The sequence below is a fragment of the Typopeltis vanoorti genome, chromosome 20 (assembly GCF_054136105.1).
Source record: "Typopeltis vanoorti isolate ZY-2024b chromosome 20, IOZ_Tvanoo_1.0, whole genome shotgun sequence".
Classification (NCBI taxonomy): Eukaryota; Metazoa; Arthropoda; class Arachnida; order Uropygi; family Thelyphonidae; genus Typopeltis; species Typopeltis vanoorti.
Genome location: NC_143568.1, coordinates 103,584,605 through 103,609,303, shown reverse-complemented (window position 1 = coordinate 103,609,303; position 24,699 = coordinate 103,584,605). Strand labels below are relative to the sequence as shown.

The window sequence follows — 24,699 nt, the reverse complement described above, 5'->3', positions numbered from 1 at the left end:
TGTTGCCATCTTCCCAGTCGAGGCTGAGAACTTTTCAGACTACCCTTGTTCAACATAGAACGTGTCGTCTGTTGCTTAACTTCAGAAATAGCCAACAACAGCCTTGACATTGCCAGTATTCTCTCCCAGTCGTTACTGCCAAAAAGAATCTATCTTCTGGTCAACTCACTGCTCTCAGAAAGTTACGGAAAGATAAAAGTATTGTCATCACATGGCATTACCTTTATCAGAGCTGATAAGGGTAATACCATGGAATATAATCGGAAAATGATATTATTCTCTGAGATCACACTACCTACATTCCACTAGAACACAATCCCACAAAAACACAAGTTGAAAAATTAAAAAACTTACTTAAAAAAAGTTTCTTCCTGGCCACAGAACATTATAAAAAAACTCAAACTCTTCAGTTCTCATGCCCCATATATGTGATTTACCAAAAATCCACAAACCCCTAAGATCTTTAGTATATAGATGCCATTGATGCTCCATGCTACAAATTGTCAAAACAGCTGGCAAACTCTCTTACTCCTCCCCTCTCACTGGACTTTCCACATCCTATTTAAAAAACTCTACCCATTTCAAAACCTTAATTGAGAATGTAACTTTAAATACGTTGTTAAAATGCTTACCAATACAGATATATTGGTAAGCTTTGACATCACATTACTGTTTATCAATATTCCCTTAAATATGACACCTTAACACTTCTAAAAAAATATGTTTTTCCCTTCAGATATCTTAGATCTCTTTTTCCTTTGCCATGAATTCTGTTTTTTTTTTTTTTTTTTTGAAAAACAAAATTTACAAACAGATATGGAACCACTATGGGTTCTCCCCCACACACACACACAACACCCTCTTATCAATTTTTACATGGAAAATTTTCAAAAACAAGCAGAAGACTCAGCCCCTCTCAAACCTTCTATCTGGCTAAGATACATAGATGTGTTCTCAATTTGGCCTCATGGTCAAGACAAAGTCCTTCCTCAATCACCTTAATAGTCTACATCTAAGAATCCAGTTTACGATGGAAAAGGAAAATAACAATAGTTTACTCTTCCTAGACACTTTAGTGACACCCTTTTCGAATGGTAACCTTTCTTTCACTGTATATAGAAAACCAACTCACACAGACAGATACTTCCACAAACTTTCCTACCACTGCCCCTCTAGACAATATGACATCATTGAAACTCTAGCCATCAGGGGCTATCATCTTATTTCCAGTGGAATCTCTTTCAACTGAACCATATACACAATAACTTCCTATCCAATGGCTACAGTGATTATAGAATTAAAAAATTAATCAGTTCCTCCCTTGTTCCTCAGCCATCTCTTCAGAAGAATTTTAAAAATGCTATCATCATCCCCTATGTCCGTAGCATCAAAAAAAAAAAAAAAAGTGTCCAGGTCTTTTAAGAAGTACAACCTCTACACAGCTTTTAATCCCCACTGGAAACTTGCTACCCTTATCTGTTCTGCCAATGACCAGTTCCCTCCATTTTTTTCTTGCATAGTGAGCCCTGTGGAGTTTCCATAATTAAACATTCACAGATGTGCTACAGTAAAAAATATTTCTTTTACAGATCTATTGTCTTATGTATTGTGAGAGTGAAAAACAGGTGAGGAATTTGAACAATAAAATGGTACAGTGCGTGTGCCAAATTTGAATCCCTCTGTACAAGTAGGTTCACATTTGTAAAGTTAAAATTATTGGGCTGAAATAATAATTAATTTAATTAATTATTATTATACAATCTATTTAACACAATTCAGTATAACAATTTCCCAAACTTTTTGGGATAGCAAGGCAGCCATTACAATTAAGGTTTGGTCATGAAGTAGAGCTTCAGTACTTCTTTCATATCTGTACATTGTTCTGTGTAAAAGCTTTGTTTTTTCATTGGATCCTATGGTTTCCATTTGGGATTGTTATACTCAATTGTGTTAAATTGATTGCATCATAATAATTAATTTAATTTAATATTATTTCAGCTCAATAGTTTTAACATAACAAAGTGCAACTAATTGTACAGAGGGATTCAAATTTGGCATATGCACTGTATTGTTGTATTGTTCAAATTCCTTACCATTGTTCTTCACTCTTACTAATGATGTCTTATGATACATAAGATGAAATATTTGTAAAATAAATATTATTTTTTACTGTGGCACATGTGATCATCATCATCAAAGTCCTGCCATGTACCCTCAAGGGGTGTACAGGATATGATAGTACTACATGAAAAATTTACATCATTACTAACTTCCTATGTACAATTTTCCTCTAGATCAGTCTGTTACTTGTCAAGACTCCAATATTATCAGACCTTATATTTGTGTTGTCTAAGGCACACTTTGTATCGTATCAATCCACCTATATCTTGGTCTTCCTCTGGGTCATTTTCCTGCCAACCTGGCAGAGAGCACTTGTTTTGCTAATCTTTCCTCACCAATTCTGTTTAAGTGACCATACCACCTGAGATTAGTTCTGCTAACGCATTCCTGGATGCTGACAATATCAAGTTCTTTCCTAATATCCTTGTTTTTAATATGATATTGTCATTGATGCCATCTGTTCATGCCGCTAATCTTTCTCAGGACTCTCAAAACTGCAGTTTCTAATCTTTGGTGAAGTGTTTTACTTCTGACCCAGCTCTCAGATCTATAAGTTAAAACTGGTTTGAACGCTGTCTTGTATACAGCTAATTTAGTGTTCCGACTAATTTCTCTCTTATTCCATATGAATTTATTCAATTGACTTCCTACCATACCAGCTTTGTTGATTCTGTTGTCCATTTCTATATTTAATTTACCACCTTCATTAAAAATCGTGGCCAAGTAGCTGAAATGTTTTACTTGTTCCACAGGTTCTCCATTCACAACACAGTCACAGTTGACATTTTCAATGATTCTGCCTATTTTCATTGTCGTTGTCTTTTTATTGCTGACCTTCATACCATATCTATTACAACAGTTATTCAATTTAGTCAGGGAATCTTGCAGACTAGTAGCAGATTTATTTAGAAGTATAACATCGTCCGCATAAAGCAAAGAGTTGACATTAACATCTCCAATTTTGATATCATGTTTAATACCACTTTCCTTCATAATGTGATCCATATAGATAATGAATAACAGAGGGGATAATGTACATCCTTGTCTCACACCAGATTTAACATTAAACCATTTTCCTGTACTTCCTTCAATTCTAACTGTCGTATTCACTTTCTTTCTGCCTTCATACTTCTGGATAACTTTCATTTTACACTCTAAATCAATAGTTTTCCTTGACTTCTTAGCTGGCGTATCTGTAAATGAAGGCATTTTCCTTTTATTAGACATTTTATGGGTAGTATTTCAGTAGAATTTTAATTAATACACCACACGCAACAGATGCTTGAAAGTGACTGAGTGTATGTGAGAGATGGTTATCGTACAATAACTATCATATCCCATAATTATCGTACGCGCAGCTGCCTGATTTATTATTAATTTATTAATTTTTTTTTTTTTTTTTTGTGGTCATGCGGACGGTCGTAAGTTGACGACCAAATGTACTTTTTTTCTCATTTTTAAGTTTCTTTATTAGCCTCCAAAAATTATAACATTTTCATAATATTTATTTTATGTAATACTCTTTTCAGAATCTTTCCTGACTTTTGTTCAGCTACATTTATGTATAATTTAGCTTTTCTCCACTTTCCTGTATATTCCCTAAATGCACATCCTTACTAGGAACTTTCGATATTCTTTTCATGGACTGCTTTTGACTTCCTGTGTCTGCCATAGAGTTTATGTTGTTCTATGTTTGCACACATCACCACTACATTGTTCCTCAGCTGAGCCAATCAATGTTTTTCTTTAGGTTTGTCAATCAGAAGTTTGATTTTTTTAAATTTTTTTTTTTATTAAATCCTTTTATTTTGTTACCAGTTATATGTATAATTGAGTCTACATTTCATCTGAGAATTGTTTGATTTTGATCCTCAAAACTTTTGGTATGCATTTTAATGTTTTGAAAATAATTAAAATCAAATGATTCTCAGATGTGAACTCCAGGCTCAAATGTAATTAAATAACTGCTGTAACAAAATTTTACAGCAGAAACTATAATGGATAACAAGAACATTATCCATTCTGCCAACAAAGCTAGCTCTTCTCTAAACATTGCACCTAAAAAATAGTTAAAATGTATTAATATTTTATAGGTTTTTTTGTTAAGAATGCAATTGATATTTTCTGTTTTCCTGCCTATTTTCATAGCTTTTGTCTTTTCTGATGTTGATTTGCATGTCAAAGTTTTCATCTTCAAATTCCTGATGTGTAACTTCAAGGGATGTAAGGATAGTATGATAGTACTACATGAAAAGTATATGCTATTACTAGCTTCATATTAACAATTATCTTCAAAATTAATGTTATCTGTCCGAAATCCAATATTGTCAGATCTTATTAGTCTTCTAAGGCACTTCTAAATTAATTAATCTGCCTCACTCTTGGTCTTCCTCTGGGTCTTTTTCTTGCCATCCAGTCATTTGACCAATTGTGATATCAGACTACATGATGTAGGCTTCCATCATATCAGCAAGCTGTGTTAACCACAGGGCTACCATTGACTGCATGATCTGTAGTTTTTTTTATACCACCTGAGATTTACTCACATATTCTTAAATGCTAATAGTGTCAAGTTCCTTCCTTATATCTTCATTTTTTGCTGCCATTGACAGCATCTATTCACTCCCCTAATTTTTCTGAAAAACTTTAATATTTGTGGTTTGCTTTGATCAACTGATTTATTTAAAACCTTTCTCTCAGATTCGTAGGTTATAATACATTTGGACACCAAATTTTTCACACATATTTCATTTGGTTGAAAACTTCCAGAAATATGGTGAGTTAACACATTTACTAAGTTTTTTTTTTTAATTTAAAAATCGATTTATTTAAGTTAAGGGATATTGCATCCCATATTGTTTTCCATAAGTTCATGTTGCCGAATTAAAGCCTTTGGCTCTTCATATAATTAGTAATTAAAAATCAATATTTTTAAGAGGATAACTCATCTTCATAGATAGAGAAGAGCTAGACTCAGTGCCTCCAATTTTAGTGTTTAATACCACTTTCCTTGTACCTTGATACATGATAAAAAATAATATAGATGGTATACATCTCTCATTTACACACAATTTATCATCTTCTACCTTTTTTTTATGTATGCATATTTTTAATGTCTGATTAAATTAAGTAATTTGATTTGCTTTTAGTCTGGAAGAATTTATGTAAGGAACTTGTCTTATGTTATTACTGAAGAAGAACTAGAAACTCTCTTCAAGAAATATGGTGAGTTGAACATTTACTGAGTATTTTTTTATATTTTTTTAAAAAAAATCAATGGACAAAATTCAGAACAGTGTATTAGTTTTGGAACTGAGAAATGCATTTTTAGTAAAAAAAAAGAAAGAGAGATTTGATCATATTAGATACTCTATCTCTAATGATCTCTACAAATACATTATATTTGTGCCAGTTTTTGCTTCAGATACATGTTTTCTACTCTTTCCTCTCCTATTTAAATCCACCATTAAAAATTAGCCCTCTTTACTTCTCTTTAAGCAATTATTTGATTATTGATAATGAACTTATTCCTGTCTTATATTTTCATTATTATCATCATCATCAAATCCTTTTGCATATCCTCAAAGGATATAGAACAGCATTGTACTACAACCTCACTAATAAAATTAATTTTAAATTAATCTGAAATTAATTTCAAATATTTTTCTCAATGCTACAATTAATGCATTTCATTAAAACATTTCAGCTACTTAGGCACGATTTTTAGTGAAGATGGTAAATTAAATATAGAAATAGACAACAGAATCTGCAAAGCTGGTATGGTGGGAAGTCAATTGAATAAATTCATATGGAATAAGAGAGAATTAGTCGGAACACTAAATTAGCTGTATACAAGACAGTGTTCAAACCAGTTTTAACTTATGGATCTGAGAGCTAGGTCAGAAGTAAGACACTTGACCAAAAACTAGACATCGCAGATATGAGAGTCCTGAAAAAGATTATAGGCATGAACAGATGGCATCAATGGATATCATATTAAAAACGAGGATATTAGGAAAGAACTTGACATTGTCAGCATCCAGGAATGCATTAGCAGAGCTAATCTCAGGTGGTATGGTCACTTAAACAGAATAGGCGAGGAAAGATTAGCAAAACAAGTGCTCTCTGCCAGGTTGGCAGGAAAACAACCCAGAGGAAGACCAAGATATAGGTGGATTGATACAGTACAAAGTGCCTTAGACGATAGTAATATAAGATCTGATAATGTTGGAGTCTTGACAAGTAACAGACTGATTTGGAGAAAAATTGTAGATAAGAAGTTAGTAATGATGTAATTTTTTTCATATAGTACTATCATATCCTGTACACCCCTTGAGGGTACATTGCAGGAATTTGATGATGATGACAATTAATGCAGTGTTTTGACTGTTGTCAGATTGGTGGTGGCACACTTGTGCACATGTGTATGTGTGTCACCACCTGATCACTGGTAGCATTTTTTTCCCTCTTCCCTCTTAGTATAAATTCTTAAATGTTACTATTTGACCTGTTTTGTATTACTAATTTTGAAGGAAACTAGAAGCATAAATTTTGATTTGCACTGTCATTAAGTATCCGGAACATTATCTCAAAAAAAAATGTAGCATGACAAGGAATAGTGACTATAGTAATTGTCTCGAACAGTCTTGTTGAATATGTGAAGCATAATGAGGGAGTCTAGAGATGGGTAACTAAGGCACTATCAGAACTATGAAATGTTGACTATAGGGCGAAGTTGAGGAATGTAAGTTCTAGAATTTAGTAGATAACTGAAAAAGAGTGGTATGATAGGGAATTTAACTTAATAATTGGATTTTTCTAGTTTAGCAAAGAATGAATTATACAGTTGAGAAGAATTGTGGAAGAAAAGCTTGGTGAAGAACAAGCTGGATTCAGGCCAAATAGAGGCTGTCAGGATCAGATCTTCACTTTACGACAAATAGTCGAGAAAGCATGGGAATATAACAAAGATCTGTATTTAAGTTTTGTCGATTTGGAAAAGGCATATGACAAGGTGCCAAGAGAGAAGCTATTCAATACGCTGCAGTTATATGGTGTCGATGGGGCATTATATCAAGCAATACTTAGTCTTTATTTGAGTTGTAAGTCAGCAGTTAGAATTGACAGAAGTACTGGAAGATGGTTTAATGTTAAATCTGGTGTGAGACAAGGATGTACATTATCCCCTCTGTTATTCATTATCTATATGGATCACATTATGAAGAAAAGTGGTATTAAACATGATATCAGAATTGGAGATGTTAATGTCAGCTCTTTGCTTGTATCGGATTTATTTAGAAGTATAACATCGTCTGCATAAAGCAAAGAGCTGACATTAACATCTGCAATTCTGATATCATTTTTAATATCACTTTCCTTCATAATGTGATCCATATAGATAATGAATAACAGAGGGGATAATGTTCATCCTTGTCTCACACCAGATTTAAGATTAAACCATCTTCCTGTACTTCCTTCAATTCTAACTGCTGACTTACAACTCAAATAAAGACTCAGTATTGCTTGATATAATGGCCCATTGATACCATATAACTGTAGCGTATAGAATAGATTCTCTGTTGGCACCTTGTCATAAGCCTTTTCCAGATTGACAAATCTTAAATACAGATCTCTGTTATATTCCCATGCTTTCTCAACTATTTGTTGTCAAGTGAAGATCTGATCCTGACAGCCTCTATTTGGCCTGAATCCAGCTTGTTCTTCACTTCTTCTCAACTGTTTCTCAAGTATACTTGCATAAATCTTGCCAGGAACACTCAGAAGAGAAATATCTCTGTAATTCTCTGGCAAATTTTCATTCAGTTTTATTTCCCTTTTTATATATGGGTACTATGAAAGCTCTACTCCAATCATTGGGAATTCGTCCCTCTGTCCAGGCCTTTTGAAGTATGCAGTGCAGCCACTGTAAGACTTTTATACCACCATACTTCAGCATTTCTGGTCAAACATGATCTACTCCTGCTGCCTTTCCACATTTCAAGCCTTTGATGGCTTTTTCTACTTCAAGTATGGATATGTATTCCTGACTGTATGCCTGTTGAGTGTTTTTTACCACTGTGCTATCACTGCTTGTTTCGTTTAGCAATTTTTCAAAGTAATTACTCCATACTTCAAGGATATCTTTTTCTCTTGTTTTCATGTCACCTTCATCTCTAACTCCTTTTACTGCACTCTTTCCTCCTTTTCTAATCTTCTTCAGCAAAATCCAGAATATTTTGCCACCTTCTTGATATTTATTTTCTATATTCTTGCCAAAGTTATCCCATGACTTTTGTTTAGCTAGTTTTACAGAGTGGTTAGCATTCTTGCATTTGTCTCTGTATTCTCTAAGAGCACAAGCTGACTTATTTGCCAGGAACTTTTGATATGCTTTCTTCTTTTCCTTCACTGCCTCTTTAACTTCCTATGTCTACCATGGAGTTCTGATTTTTCTATCCTTACAGACAACCTCACCACATGCCTCTCTGGCTGAATCAATCAGGGTTTTCTTCAAAGCTTGCCACTGAATCTCCAAGGTTTGGTTCCTGTTTTCAAACTCTTTCATTTTCTTTTCAATAATCTTTGTGTATTTTAGTCTACAGTTCACATCTGAGAGCTGCTCAACTTTTATTCGCTGTAAAACTTTCTTACATGTTATTCTTTTCAATATGAAATTCAGTTTTATCCTGCTCACGACTAAATAGTGATCACTTCCAATTTCAAATCCTCTGTACACTCTGGTGTTCTCCACCAGGGAGAAAACATCACTATCAACAATAACATAGTCCATGAGACCTTTCTTATTCCTTGCCTCTTCTCTCCATGTGAAGTTTTGCACATTTTTATGCAGGAACATGATGTTAGTAATAACCAGTCCATGTTCTAAGCAGAAATTCAAGTATTTGCCATTATTGTTAGCTTTGCTCTTTTCTCCAAATTTTCCCAAAATATTTTTGTATGTCTGACAATCATTTCCTACTCTGCTATTTAGATCCCCAACAAGGACCAACTTTTCTCTATTCATTGCGTCAGTTGCTCTTTCTGAAGTATCAAAAAATTTCTCCACTTCTACCATAGTAGAACCTTCTGTGGGACCATAAGCACAAATAAGTCTCACTGACCAATTCCCCATTCGGATATTTGGCCACATCACTCTACCTGAGACTGCCCCATTCGAGAAGATTAGCCTCGCATTTTGTGTTGAATACTATGGCTATGCCTTCTATGCCTTGATTGTTATTGCCTGAAAATAACATTTTGTATTTATTGCTCAGAAAGATCTCACCAGTATTTGTCTTTTTTGTTTCAGTCACCCCATCGATCTGGTACTTATCTAATTCTTCAGCTAGCTCCATTTCTTTGCCATTCAGGCTTCTTATGTGGTTAGTACCCGATCTTTAACTCTGATGTTGAGTTGGGGTGTGTTTTATGGTTTGTTCCAGTAGCTGTCTTTTCGCCATTCGCCCTGGTTCCCTGGCTAAAACAATGTGGGCCTTGTGTAACCAGGCAACGCCCCAGCCGGCATGAAATTTTGTCATGTTGTACCATCATTTTGTATATTGGTTTAAGCCAATAAGAATATAATTTGGTTGGCTAAATCCGAAATTGCCAGTCCATCCTCGTTCGTTCAGTATCCAATTAGATACCCAACAGGGTGCACCACGAGAAGGTGAGGATTGGACATTAGGTCAGAAGCCCTGGTCGGTTCTCCGCATTCCTTTAAAGGCTATGTGGAGGTATCCTCTCAATTAGTGACACCAGAGATAGAAGAACCTATAAGCACATCAGTGTGCTGCATGTATTTACAGACAGTTAAATTTTTGATGAATGCAGATCATACGTGATATAAAATTCTCGAACGTTGCCATACAGGTGGGGTTTGGGAAAAGAAGTTTATTGTCATTTTTTATGAGGCATTGCAAGTTTATAGTTGCTTAGGAATGCTTCATGAGGAAGGCTGTTCTTGAGGATAGAGGTAAATGGAACAAAAGAGGAAGAGGAAAATCATGTTCAGTGTGTTTGCAGTTGAACCGAGAGGCGATGTTGGCCAGCTATGGTTACGCTTGTTTAAATAGGCCCATCACAAAATGAAGGAATGATCATTGCCATTTCAGTGGAGTGGTGACAATGAATGTGCCTGTAGAACGGAGGCACTTCCATAGTCAACCACATCTGTGAGATAGAGGTTGACATGTGTTTGTGAGAGAGGTATCATCAGTGAGCAAAATTGTTCTCATCTGGACAGCATCACCAGCTCTGTACACCATCATAAATTTAAAGAAGCCTCAAAAATGCTTAAGATCCCTACATAATACAATAAAAATTGAGGCTTAATTTTACATCAAGTATGGTCTGCATTCATCAAAAATTTAACAGCCATCTCTACCTAGGATATAGCACACGTGATACCAACAACTCACAGTGTTCAACCATGCATACAGTAGCGAATTTATCATTTGTATTCTGGTTTATCAATTATATTTAACTGTTGTGAAGTTATCAAAAACATCTAATTTGTGTAATTAATTGTTAATATGCTTTTGTTGCATAAAACCTTTATGTACCACTACCCCTAATGTTGTAAGTCTTACAACGTATGAAACTTGTTGTGTTTTAATTGCTTATTTTTATTAAAATTCTTATTTATATTATAATGTGGTCTCAATACTGAAAACTTCCCGCAATTCTGCATTTTGTCCAGCTTGGCCAGTGGTGTCAGAAAGGAGGAGCCAGTTGGAGTTGTGGACTTTTGTCACCTAGAAAAATGACTTCACTATTTGGATGGCTGGATTGTGGAAGGTTGAGATTCATGGATAGGAAGGTGAAGTGAGAATACTTTTCAGAGTTTGGAGATTGGTGAATACAGTAGATGAATGCCACATTAGCCATTCTGTGGCAAGCAGTGTCAAATCTCATGAAGGCATGGGTGCCACCTTCCCTTTGGTGAAAAGAATCATGAGGTATGTAATTTGGATATTGATGGTGGAGAGTAGTTAAAGTAGCTGTAATTTGGGTTTCTCTCAAGAGTAAGAAGTCTTGACAAACATCATTTATGTTTATACTTCAGATGATTGTAAAATGGATCTAAAAGTAATCTTTCATTTGTAAAATTATAAAAGCATTGTACTTTCCTTGTATGTTTAGTTTTTTGCAAAGGGAGAAGGATTATAGTGTCAAATATTTGATTTATGGTTCAGGATTAAATGAAAGATAGTATGGGGGATATGTGATCAGAGGAAATAGATTCCTAGACATGTCACCATTTAGAGAGCAACCAGTCTTTGCCATAACATCATCTTGACAGTTGCTCCCACATACCTACTTGGGCCCCAAATACTGAGATGTATTTAGGGCCCAAGTTACACATTTGTGAGCAGTGCACTGTAACCACAGAATTAAAACAAATGTTAGAGATCTAAGATAAGACGTATGGTACTGTTCAGTGTAGTAGGACTAAGTATATATAGCTATATGAAAAAGTGATTTGAGGAAATCTGTGTGTGTGAGAGAGAGAATTGTAGTGGGAAATTGTGTCTTGAGCAAGTCGCCCAAATGCAAGTTCTGTTATGAAGAAGGGAAATCGTTAAGAAAAAGAATTTCAAGGGAAGTACAAACCGAGGGACAAAAATTTCTGAGTTTGAAGAAAATTCTACCAGTATTCCTGATTTATAAGTAGCTGGATTTTAAAGGGATGAAACAGGATGGATTAATGGAATTATTTTCTTAATGATGTGAATTTTAACCGTGAATGGTTAATCATACAAAAAATATCCGATTAGGGAGCTTCGTTACAGTTTATATATGCCAAGTTAAAAATATATTAAATAGAATTGATCATAAGAAAGTTACTTGAAGATATTTGCCTGGAATGAAGATCAAAAATCTGAAGTCTGCTGTTTATAAAAAAAAAAAATGAAAGTAATTCTCAGACATCCATATTATTAGGAACTAATAATTTAAAATTGGAATTATTTAAGAAACAAGAAATAGAAGTTCTTTAAGTTAAGGGATATCCCTTAACTTATTTAAGTTCATGTTGCCGAATTGAAGCCTTTGGCTCTTCATTATAATTAGTAAAGAAATAGAAGTTTTTAGAGCTCATTTTGACTGCATAATCAAGAGTGAGTGAGTGAAGTCAATTTCATTTCATATGTTTAGATTTGATAGTGAAAAGTCTATGGCATTGATTTATGAGCTGTAAGAAATAGTTGAAATTACACCGTCTACCAATAATTGTCCAGATACCCCTGTTATTTGAAGTTATGGAACATTCTAGGTTTGTTAAGAACATAAAAATCGGTCTACAGATAGTACACCAATGGTTGGCAATGTGCTGAACAATTGGAGACGTTCTGGCATCAATAGTGCAGGAAAATACCCAGGGTGGCTGCCAAAAAGAACTGACAGGGACAGGAGGGTGTTAAAACTGGTGACACATAAAACCAGCTACAATCAGCACACACACACCTTCTGATGAGTGCCAGTAATACCAAGGTAAGCACTAATACTGTATGAAAAGAACTCCATTTACTGGGTTTCCACAGAAGAGCCATGGCATGCAAGCTGAACATCACAACAACGAACAAAGTGACTCGTCTGTAGGACGAGTCGCTGTGTTCTTGTCCTACAGACAAAGTCTGTAGGACGAGTCGTTCGTTGAATTGGACAATTGACTAGTGGAAAATGGTACTCTGGAGCATTGAATCAAGATTCACCTGTTTCCATTCTGATGGCAGATGTGGAGGCAGCCTGGTGATGGTATGGGGTACATTCAGCTGGTTTGGAGTGAAACCACTGATCATTTTCTGTGGTTCCATGAAGGCAGCTCAGTACCTTGATATTGTGGATAATCAGGTGCTGCTTACACTATAGAGTTTATATGGAACAGACCCATGTTATTATCACGACGACAATGCCCCATACCACAAAGCTGCAGCTGTTATGGATATGAAGAGATGGGTGTTAAAAACGACTGCTTTAGCCTGCGCAGAGTTCAGATCTCAACCCCATTGAACACCTGTGGGAATTGGAGTGATGATTGAGGTCCAGAGCAGCACATCTTCGATTTGTTGCTGAACTTGGTGCTGCTTTGATGGAGGAATAGAGACAAATTCTACCTGATATCTGCCGCACAGTGGTGGAAAGCCTCCTCAAAACGTTCAGGAGGTAATCAAAGCCAAAGGTGGACGTATCCGATATCAGGGTTCGCCTGCTGGTATCAACTGTAAATAGTGTATATTAGTGCTGAGGGTTCCACTTGAAATTAATAAGACTATAACTGCTTGACATTTAAAAATTCTGGAGAAGTCAAAAGATAGTTATTGTAACTGACTAAAATACTGCTGAACTTATAAGGTCAGTAGTATGGTGTAATTCTGGCATAGGAATTACACCATACTATACTACATTAGTTTTAGGCATAGGAATTAATTGGAGGAGCTATGATAAGGAGACAGTAGAGCTGGAATTTAAAAAAAATTAATTTTGATTTTGAGGCATTAGTAAAAGAATAGTAAAACTTTTAAGGATATCTTTCGTAGTTAGATGTCAAAACTACTCACTAAAAGTAAATGTAAACACAAAACTGGAGTTGGTTGAATGAATAACCATTTTAATAAGGAAATTCATAATTTAAAAAAAAAATAGTAAGAATATTGATCTGGAAAATCAGATGAAAAGTATAATAAATACAAAAAATAAAACATTATTAAAGATTGTAATGCTAAATTTGTGCTACAGTAAGTTAGGAATAAGGACTGTTGCTAGCTATGTAACAATATCTTTGTTCCCATGATGTTAGTCTGTTAGGAGAAACTGTTATAGAATTATTTCTAATTTCTGACCAGAAGAAACATTTTCTAGTCCTTTTTTTTTTCAGCCATTTCCTGAGTTAGTTAAGCTTTGGCACAGGCCAGACTCCTTGAAAACTCAGGTTTTTAATACCGCAACTCAGAAAAAATTACTGCAAACTCGTGTTGCTTCAGACAATAATATGGATTAGGTGTTAAGATCACAAGATATCAGCAGTTGTCTGCTAATTTCTTCCTCTCTCTCTCACACACACACGCACACACACCTGATTCCATCAGAATCATCTGTAGGCCTTTGACTAAGCTATTAGTAAGGGCTCAGATGGAAACCAGCTACTTATTGATTTCCAAAAATGTTTTGTTAGTAATACTGAGAACAATTCTCGGAGTAAAATTTTAAAATAGCCTGCTGAATTTGAAGAGGAATTTAATAACTACTCTACAAGTATGTGTGATTAAAGATGGGATAATGGAAATTCAAAAGATAAGTGCACTTATCAATCTAATAGAGGATACAGAACTTGCTGATATTTTAAAATGTGTGGCAACCAGTAAGGCTGCAGGCAGGGATGAAATATAATCCTCGAATAGTAAATAAACATTTGTCAATAGAATTAAACTGCTTACGATTATTTTCAATGATTTTTGACAATTAGGAATTGTCCCTGCTGATTGGAAATTTCACATATAATTCTTATGAAATAAGTGCTGGCTGGGTTGGCCAAGTGATTAGCATACAACTTTTTATGAAGGAAATATATTGTCGCAATAACTGTGATGTGATTTATTGAGATTTTAGCAAAACCTTTGATAGTTTTCCACATATGAACCTTTGATAAAGATGTACTATTTGGATATTGATGATTGTTTATTAAAAATGTTAAGTAAATGGTTGAGAGATAGGCAGCAAGCAGGGGAGATCCCCAGGATTTCAGTTTTGAGATGTGTGTTGATCAGCATATTTTTCAGTGATTTGGGTTCATAGTGCATTTTCCCTTTGCTGATGATGGAAAATTGGTAGAGTAGTAAATTTATAATGTCATGCCTTTTGGTTAGAAAGGTTTAGATTTAAATCTCTAGGAGGCAAGAGAGCCTTTATAAGGGTTTTACAGCTGAAGGTTGAGTTAGCTAGCTTCAGATATTTTTTCGAGAATCATAGATTTTTCATCCTGAAAAACAGACAGTCTGGCCAGAGAATATTCATAGACATAATTGAAAGATATAGCAGACTATTGTGTAGATAAAATTAAATGCCCTATCAATATGCATGATTAGAATTCTAAGAAACTAAGTTACTTGGTCATGACAGGCCAGCTTAACAGATATGAGATAGATGAAGAGGATTTGGAAGGAGTTACTGAATTTAAGGATTTGAGTGTTATGATGGATAAGGAATTCAAGTTCAGGAATCTGCCATGCTTTACTGATCATCTTACCAGTATGATTAAAATAAGCTTCACTTAGGAGGATGTAAGTATGATACCCTTAGAAATTGCCCCTGCTGACTGGAAACAGTACTCTGCATACAGGACTCATGTTAATGTCAGTTTTGGATTATGACTCTTAGCTTTGGTCAACCAGATTTCTAATGGATATTAAAAGAATTGAAGGTGGATACAGAGAGGATTCATTAAACATGTTGAGAAATTAAATCAGGAAAATTATGAGACTCATTTGGCAAACTGCTATTTAAACTTAATAGGAAGTTAATTGAAGTTTATAAATTAATTCATAGCAAATATAACACCGGTCTAGTCTCTGTTGCACTTGACCGAGCTTGGACTTACTGTCATACATAAGAAGATGATGAAGAAGAAAAAAATATAATCAATTTTAACAGTTAGGGTGGAAAATTTATGGAACTTCTCCAAAGTGTTGTGAATACAGGAAGTGTTGATAGCTTTCAAAGTGAAATCAATAACTGTTACAGATGGAGAATAGGTTAAAAAAAAGTATAAATAAATTAAATAAAAGAGCTTATTATAGAATGATAGTTTTTGTAATTAGGATTAATATTTTAATCATACTGAGAGTAAGGAAGATTATTCTAATGTAATTGTCTTCTGACTTGTTATTTGGAAGTGGCCAAAACAGCTAAGGCTATGAGGTCAGTTTGTCTCTTGTCTGTTAACTTCATGTCTTCTTCTGGCCAGTTTTCCTATTTTGCAGGATGAAAAATCCAATTTCTGCAAGTTTTCAAGAAAATTTTCAGAAAAGGGGAAACAGAATTAGAACATAATAAAGAAGAGTTTAAAAATCATTGACATCGTCCATTTGGCATCATTGTAATTACGAGAGGACATGAAGGTGAGAGCAGATGAAGTCTAGATTATGAGTGTACATCTACTACAGTATTTGAAAGAATTGGTTAGAATAAAGTTAAGGAAGATGTTGAAGATTATATGATATTCTGGTGGATAGTTGGATGATCTGTTTGATTATTTTAAATAGCAAATATCCCAGCATTTTTGTCAGCGTGATCAGTGTTACTGGAAAAGGGAAGTTAGTTTGAGTTGTGGACTTCGATCTCTCCTCCCTCTCTCACTCTGTCTGGTGGTCATTCAACTATCTGCAACTTATGAGCCTGCTGGTGATAGAATTCAGTTATCAGTCAAGCCCAGAGGATCTAAGAGTGTCACCTAGAATAAGTCTCAAATGTAATATATTTGAAATATAAATTGTTTTTCAGCTATACTGGTGATATTTTTTATTATATAATACTATCAATAAAACTGATAAATCCTGCTTTAAAAGACAATAATGCTTACATCGGTCACTAATAATGAGTAGACTAATGAAAACTAGTGGATTATATATTTTGTAGACTAGTAAGCTATATGTTTTGCAGAAATTCTCATGCATAAATAAACTGTTGAAAGCTTGATAATCAGATCTTACTGGGTATGATCAAAAAAGTATCCAAACCAAAAGTTGCTAACTGTTGTATTTAGAGTCTATGGTAGTTCTCTCAAAGCAGATTCCTATATATATATATAGGTTCCAGCATTTCTATCACTGTTGTTATCACTAAAAGCTATTGCATTTTGTTTGAAGTACACAGTGTTTGACTTACAAATAATTTCCCACACTGTGAAATTACAAATAATTTCGCAGTGTGGGAAAAATGTTAGAAGAACATTTTTTAACAATTTTCCGCTTTACTTTTCAACTAGGGCTGAGTTTCGGAAATCTTTGATTTTTTTATATCAGGGCTGTCCAACGTTAGGTAATCCGAGGACTGCATCACAATGCGTATCTAGTAATTTGGTGAGCAGTAGTGACATAACCTTGATAGCCGAACAAATGAACAACACTAATCGCACGCTCGTGCTCCCTGTGAGCACCCGGAGCGTGCACATTGGAACAAAACAGTGTAAGAACACTTCTTTGACACATCTGATATTTGAAAAACATGTGGGTATATAGTGATGTAAAAACACCAAATAAAACTACCAACATCGAGATTATCGATTAGTGATAGAATTAAAATATCTAATACCCATTCGATCCAGCCCGCAGGCAGAGCTTTGGACAGCCCTGTTTTATATATATATATATATATCCTTCCTGTTCATGAAAAGTTGGTAACTGTAGCACATTTGAATTCTTACATGGACCATGGGTTAATTGATCTTGGAAAATCTGCTCTCAAGACCCAGATGTGGAACTTTTCAAGTCACTTCAGATTTTTAATAAGTAAAGTGGTGGTCTTACACTGGGTGATGAAAATCATCTACCAGCTAAAACATTTATAGACATTCCATCCACAGTAAAATTCGGACCTATATGCTGTTCATTGGAAAGCAGAGATGATGTCCATTTAGTCAATCACACCAGTAAATGTATGTATTGGGTAGGAATCTGAGTAAGATAGATTTGCCTGTGATCTTTGATTAGATGGGTTGCATTTCACATTTATTTATTTATTTTTATCTTAGCAGATGATTATTCTCAATATTTAATCCATTCTGGGTTGTCCAAGAAGATCATTTATCACATCTTTCACTGTATCTAGTTTCTCAGTGATCAGAAAAATATTCCCTTTAGTTAGAAAGATCTGTGTTCAAATTTCATTTGGACATAACTTTTATAAGGTGGTAGAGTGTTTTCTTCTGGGGAGAGAGAAACCTGCATTTCTATTCCAGAAACTTGTTTTCACCCTGCAGAACATACATACTGGCTATGAGAACACAAACAATGAATAGACATAATAAAGGATAAGAAACTTGCTGATATTTTAAAATGTCTGGTTACAAACAGGATTATTGTTAGTTGTCAGACATTTTAATCTTGTAACCGTAAAAAGGTTATTGTTGGTTGCTTATAGCCTTACTTGCTTCAGCTGTAATTCCAACGAGCAGCATTAAAGAAATGTTTTAATGAGAACAATATTTTATAATAATAGATTAAGATAATGTAGACCAAGTATTAAGATGGAGTGAAATAGTTATATTTTTAAATGAGACAAACTTATTTTATTGGTTTGGAATAGGTCCTTTAAGTGAAGTCCATTTGTCGATTGACAAATTTACTAAAAAGCCTAAAGGCTTTGCTTTTGTGACGTTTATGCTTCCTGAACATGCCATGAAAGCCTTTACAGAACTCGATGGAACAATTTTTCAGGTTTGTATAATTTGAAACTTTGAGATTTTACAAATATAATTTATAAGATAACAATATAAATTTTGGCCTATTTCATTATCATGTAGAAAAACGAAATGAACTAGTATGTGATGAAAAAAAAAAAAAAAAAAATATATATATATATATATATATATATATATAAAATGGTACATGATCTAATAACATTGGGACTGATTGATTCAAGTATTTTAAGCAATGATTTTTGACCAGATACTTACTAAATACATTCTTGCTTATTCTAACTTGTTATGTTTACATATATAATACACAATTACAAATATTTACATATGTAATACACAGTTTTTGTTTGTTATTTTCCTCCTGTCATGCTTAGTGTAGATATGTTCCCTTGATCCTCCTACTGTCATCTACTCAGATACAAAGAAAAGTATAATAAAAATCCTCAAGTCTTTGACTCCCTGGAGATCTCAGATGATGATGATAATAATAACACATGCACTACATCAAGAAGAAGAGAAACAGGAAAAAATAACTAATTTTCTTCAACAACAGTTGTATTTCAATGGCTATGATAAAAAGTTTTGAATAAACAGTCTTCAGTGATTCTCCCTTGAACATTGCACATACAAATGATGAACTCTGATTCTATATATTGGTTTATTTGCTTCTGATCTTAGCACATGATAGATATTATATTTATATTTAGGCTTTATTGTAAAGCTTAAATATAACTTGTGTGAGTTAAATATCATCATCATCATCATCATGCTTGTCAAGGATTTAGGTGTAGAGTGGCCTGTTCTGGCCTTAGAAATCATCGTTGAATCTCTTAAGAGGACATCCTGGTTTTTCCTAATGGTTTGTAATTTAAGGCTTGTTTTGGTAATCCTTCTGTTTTCATTCTTTCAGTGAGTTCCATCCATTTATGTTTATATTTTTCAAATTTTTTCTATTACTGATTCCTAATGTAATTCTTTCATAATTTCTTCATTTCTTTTGTGATCAAATAGAGTATACTTCTAATAGACCTGAGAGGAGACCTCCATATAGCCTTTAAAGGAATGCGGAGAACTGACCAGGGCTTCTGACCTAATGTCCTTGCTTTCTCGTGGTGCACCATGTTAGATATCTACCTGGATACTGAACGTACGAGGATGGGGTGGCAATTTGGGATTTAGCTGGCCAAATTGTATTCTTATTGGCTTAAACCACAACATAAAAGGATGGTACAACATGACAAAATTTCATGCCGTTTGGGGCGTCGGCCAGTTGAACAAGGTCCCCGTTGTTTTCGCCAGGGCAAACAGCAAAAAGACAGCAACTGGAACAAATCCTAAAACCCACCCAAACTCAACATCACCAGAGTTCAAGATCGGTACTATCAACATAAGAAGCCTGAATGGCAAAGAAATGGAACTAGCTGAGGAATGGGATAAGTGCCAGATTGACATAATATGGGTGACTGAAACAAAAAAGGCAAAAACTAGTGAGATCTTTCTGAGCAATAAATACAAAATGTTATATTCAGGCAATGACAATCAAGGAAAAGGAGTGGCAGGCAGTCTCAAGTAGAGTGATGTGGGCAAATATGAGAATGGAGAACTGGACAAATGCCTTTGGTCTCACAGAAGGTACTACTAAGGTAGAAGTGGAGGAATTTTATTAGGATTTAGAGAAAGCAACTGACACAATGAAAAAGGAAAAGTTGGTCCTTGTTAGGGATCTAAATAGCAGAGTAGGAAATGATTGTCAGACATACAAAAATATTTTGGAAAAATTTGAAGAAAAGAGAAAAGCTAATAATAATGGCAAATACCTGTTGGATTTCTACTCAGTACATGAACTGGTTATTACTAACAACCATGTTCCAACATAAAAATGTGCACAAATTCACATGGAGAGAAGAGTCAATGAGACTGTGCTATCTACAATAGCACAGTCTCATTGACTGTGCTATTGTAGATAGTGATGTTTTCTTTCTAGTGCAGGACACCAGAGTGTACAGAGGATTTGAAATTGGAAATAAACAACATTTAGTCTTGAGCAGAATAAAATTAAATTTCTTATTGAAAATAAGAACATGAAAGAAAGTAAATAAAAGTGAATAAAATTTAAAGTGAATAAAAGTTGAGTAGCTCTCAGATGTGAAGTATAGACTAAAATACACAAACATGATTGAAGAAAACATGAAAGAGTTTGAGAACAGGAACCAACCTTGGAGATTCAGTGGCAAGCCTTGAAGAAAACCCTGATTGATTCAGCCAGAGAGGCGTGTGGTGAGGTTGTATGAAAGGATAGAAAAATCAGAACTCTGGTGGATACAGGAATTTAAAGAGGCAGTGAAGGAAAAGAAGAAAGCAGCTTGTGCTCTTAGAGAATACAGAGACAAATGTAAGAAAGCTAAACGCTGTGTAAAACTGGCCAAGCAAAAGTAATGGGAGGACTTTGTTAAGAACATAGTAAATAAATATGAAGAAAGCTGCAAGATATTCTGTAGGTTATTGAAGAAGCTTAGGAATGGAGGAAAGAGTACTGTAAAAGAAGATGATAAAGGTGACATGAAAACAGTAGAAAAAGATATCCTTGAAGTATGGAGTAATTACTTCGAAAAATTGCTAAATGAAACAAGCAGTGATAGCACAATGGTAAAAAATACTCAACAGGCATGCAGTCAGGAATACATATCCATACTTGAAGTAGAAAAAGCCATCAAAAGCCTGAAATGTTGAAAGGCAGCAAGAGTAGATGATATTCGACCAGAAATGCTCAAGTGTGGGAGTATAAAAGTCTTACAGTGGTTGCACTGCATAGTTCAAAAGGCCTGGACAGAGGGACGAATTCTTGATGATCGGAGTTGAGCTTTCGTAGTACTGTTGTGTGTTATTTTCTTTGTTTTATTTATTATCCTTTTTTATCTTCTCTTATACTACGTGTCCTGTTCGCTAATGGCCCTTAGACTGCCTACTCTCTAACTTGTGTGAGGCATCCCCCTTTCTCTCAAACAAATTTATATACTGCACCAGCCTAAGCTTAGGTACAGATAATGTCTTAACCTACGGAGGGGGGTGGGGGTCACAGAAATTAGATGCCACCAATATGGTTACAACTGAACAGAGACCGTAGGTGTTCTAATCTTGCAGTCATAGCCCTTCCTTCTTAACTTACTCTGGGTATCCCCGTGTGCATATACAAATGAACAGGTTCATAACTTTTATCAGATCACACACATATGAAACTATAAAACATATTTAATGAACTCACAATAATACAAGGCATAAGCATGATGTAAGCAATACTAAGTTAAATTCATCTAATCATTCACTCGCTCTCTCGTTCCTTAAACATACAATTTCTAATTTTTTACATAGAATATTCCCTTCAAATGGTTATAATATTATACACAGTTGACCAAGTGCTCGTTAGTCACAAAACACATATTGTTTCCATTTCGTATGGGTCTAAACATTGGTTCTTAACAAATTCACGATTCTCGGACAGTCAGTCTAATGAGAATTAAATGTTCTATAATCTGCTTAATCTTTAGAGTTCAATTTTCATTCTGAAAACACAGAATTTCTTCCATTCAAGGATATTAGGAAAGAACTTGAGATTGTCAGCATCCAGGAATGTGTTAGCTCTGCTAACGCATTCCTGGTTATATAGAATGGGAGAGAAAAGATTAGCAAAACAAGTATTCTCTGCCAGGTTGGCAGGAAAACGACCCAGAGGAAGACCAAGATGTAGGTGGATTGATATGGTACAAAGTGCCTTAGACGATAGAAATATAAGATCTGATAATGTTGGAGTCTTGTCAAGTAACAGACTGATTTGGAGGAAAATTATAGATAGGAAGTTAGTAATGATGTAATTTTTTCATGTAGTACTATCATATCCTGTACACACCTTGAGGATACATGGCAGGAATTTGATGATGACATTAGGATGACATTTCTATATTTAATTTACCACCTTCATTAAAAATCGTGGCCAAGTAGCTGAAATGTTTTACTTGTTCCACAGGTTCTCCATTCACAACACAGTCACAGTTGACATTTTCAATGATTCTGCCTATTTTCATTGTCTTTGTCTTTTTATTGCTGACCTTCATACCATATCTATTACAACAGTTATTCAATTTAGTCAGAGACTCTTGCAGACTTGTAGCGGATTTATTTAGAAGTATAACATCATCCGCATAAAGCAAAGAGCTGACATTAACATCTGCAATTCTGATATCATTTTTAATATCACTTTCCTTCATAATGTGATCCATATAGATAATGAATAACAGAGGGGATAATGTACATCCTTGTCTCACACCAGATTTAACATTAAACCATCTTCCTGTACTTCCTTCAATTCTAACTGCTGACTTACAACTCAAAGAAAGACTAAGTATTACTTGATATAATGCCCCATTGACACCATATAACTGTAGCGTTTTGAATAGCTTCTCTCTTGGCACCTTGTCATATGCCTTTTCCAAATTGACAAAACTTAAATACAGATCTTTGCTATATTTCCATGCTCTCTCGACTATTTGTAGTAAAGTGAAGATCTGATCCTGACAGCCTCTATTTGGCCTGAATCCAGCTTGTTCTTCACCCAGCTTTTCTCTACAATTCTGCTCAATCATTTCTCAAGTATACTTGCATAGATCTTGCCAGGAACACTTTCTAATGTTTAAGGGACAAAGAATATGTAAAATACTTATTTGCACTGAATGGGATTTCGGAATTCTTTCTGTCCTTCCTTCATGGTGGGAAACTTTGTTGTTCAAGATCTGCTGTCACGTGTACTCTTCAAGTCTGGTACTCGCTTCTTCAAGAATTACATCGGTGTGCTTTCTTTGCGATGGCCCGCAAGTTTATCTGCCATACTCTGCTGTGATGCCTTGCCTGGACTTACGGTAGTCAACTTCGGAAATGTAGGAGTTGGAAATCATTGACCACTGAGGGGCACACTGGAACAAACAAAATGGTGGGGAGGGGGGTTGCAGACCTGTGTTGCTGCATATATTCTCCCATTCCAGCGCCCTCTTTTCAAGTTAGATTTTGCATATTCAGCTTTTCGATTCGTCCCCGACTGGGTGACCTCATCGCATCGCCATATGGGGCTTTCCATTTTTGGGAACGCGTGCCTCTAGATATTTTACACGAACTAGCACCCAAGGGCTCTTACAGAACTACGGTAGCATTTGAGTGACTTTTGCCCTTTCTTGGGTAGTGTACTGCATCCTTGCATGGGTAGTTATAAACACTGGCAATTATCTTTACACATATTCTTTGATTATTTTACATTACAATTTTAATTTAGATCTATCAAAACTCATACTAAATATTTCTTTCATCTTATTGATCTTGATATTAATTTTTCTATGACATGAACTTAATTGCTGAAAAGACAAGTATGCTCTTTTAGTGGGACACTTTCTGTTAGATTCTGGATGGTTGACTTCATTGTAAGTGAGGTTGCCCATTTCAGATCTAATAGTACCCATATATAAAAAGGGAAATAAAACTGAATGTGAGAATTACAGAGGTATTTCATTACTGAGTGTTCCTGGTAAGATATATGCAAGTATACTTTAGAAACGGTTGAGAAGGATTGTGGAAGAGAAGCTTGGTGAAGAAGAAACTGGATTCAGGCCAAATAGAGGCTGTCAGGATCAGATCTTCACTTTACAACAAATTGTTGAGAAATCATGGGAATATAACAAAGATTTGTATATAAGTTTTGTAGATCTGGAAAAGGCATATGACAAGGTGCCAAGAGAGAAGCTATTCAAAACGCTACAGTTATATGATGTTAATGGGGCACTATATCAAGCAATACTTAGTTTTTATTTGAGTTGTAAGTCGGCAGTTAGAATTGAAGGAAGTACAGGAAGATGCTTTGATGTTAAATCTGGTGTGAGACAAGAATGTACATTATCCCCTCTGTTATTCATTATCTATATGGATCACATTATGAAGGAAAGTGGTATTAAGCATGATATCAATATTGGAGATGTTAATGTCAGCTCTTTGCTTTATGCAGACAATATTATAATGTCTATAGATGATATCGTCTATAGACGATAGTCAGGAAATCTTCAGACCGCTACAAGTCTGCAGATTTCCTGACTAAATTCAATAACTGTTGTAATAGATATGGTATGAAG

At 34.8% G+C, this 24,699-nt stretch overlaps 1 protein-coding gene across 2 annotated transcripts in view; it reads left to right on the top strand.

Moving 5' to 3' along the window:
- LOC150095737 (putative RNA-binding protein 19) overlaps window positions 1-24,699 on the top strand; it is a 288,611-nt gene that overhangs the window by 103,048 nt on the left and 160,864 nt on the right. For both annotated transcript variants that reach the window (XM_090409907.1, XM_090409904.1), the window contains exons 13-14: window positions 5,271-5,346; window positions 18,424-18,554. In XM_090409907.1, the coding sequence (XP_090266033.1) occupies window positions 5,271-5,346; window positions 18,424-18,554 (207 nt within the window). The remainder of the gene's footprint in view (window positions 1-5,270; window positions 5,347-18,423; window positions 18,555-24,699) is intronic.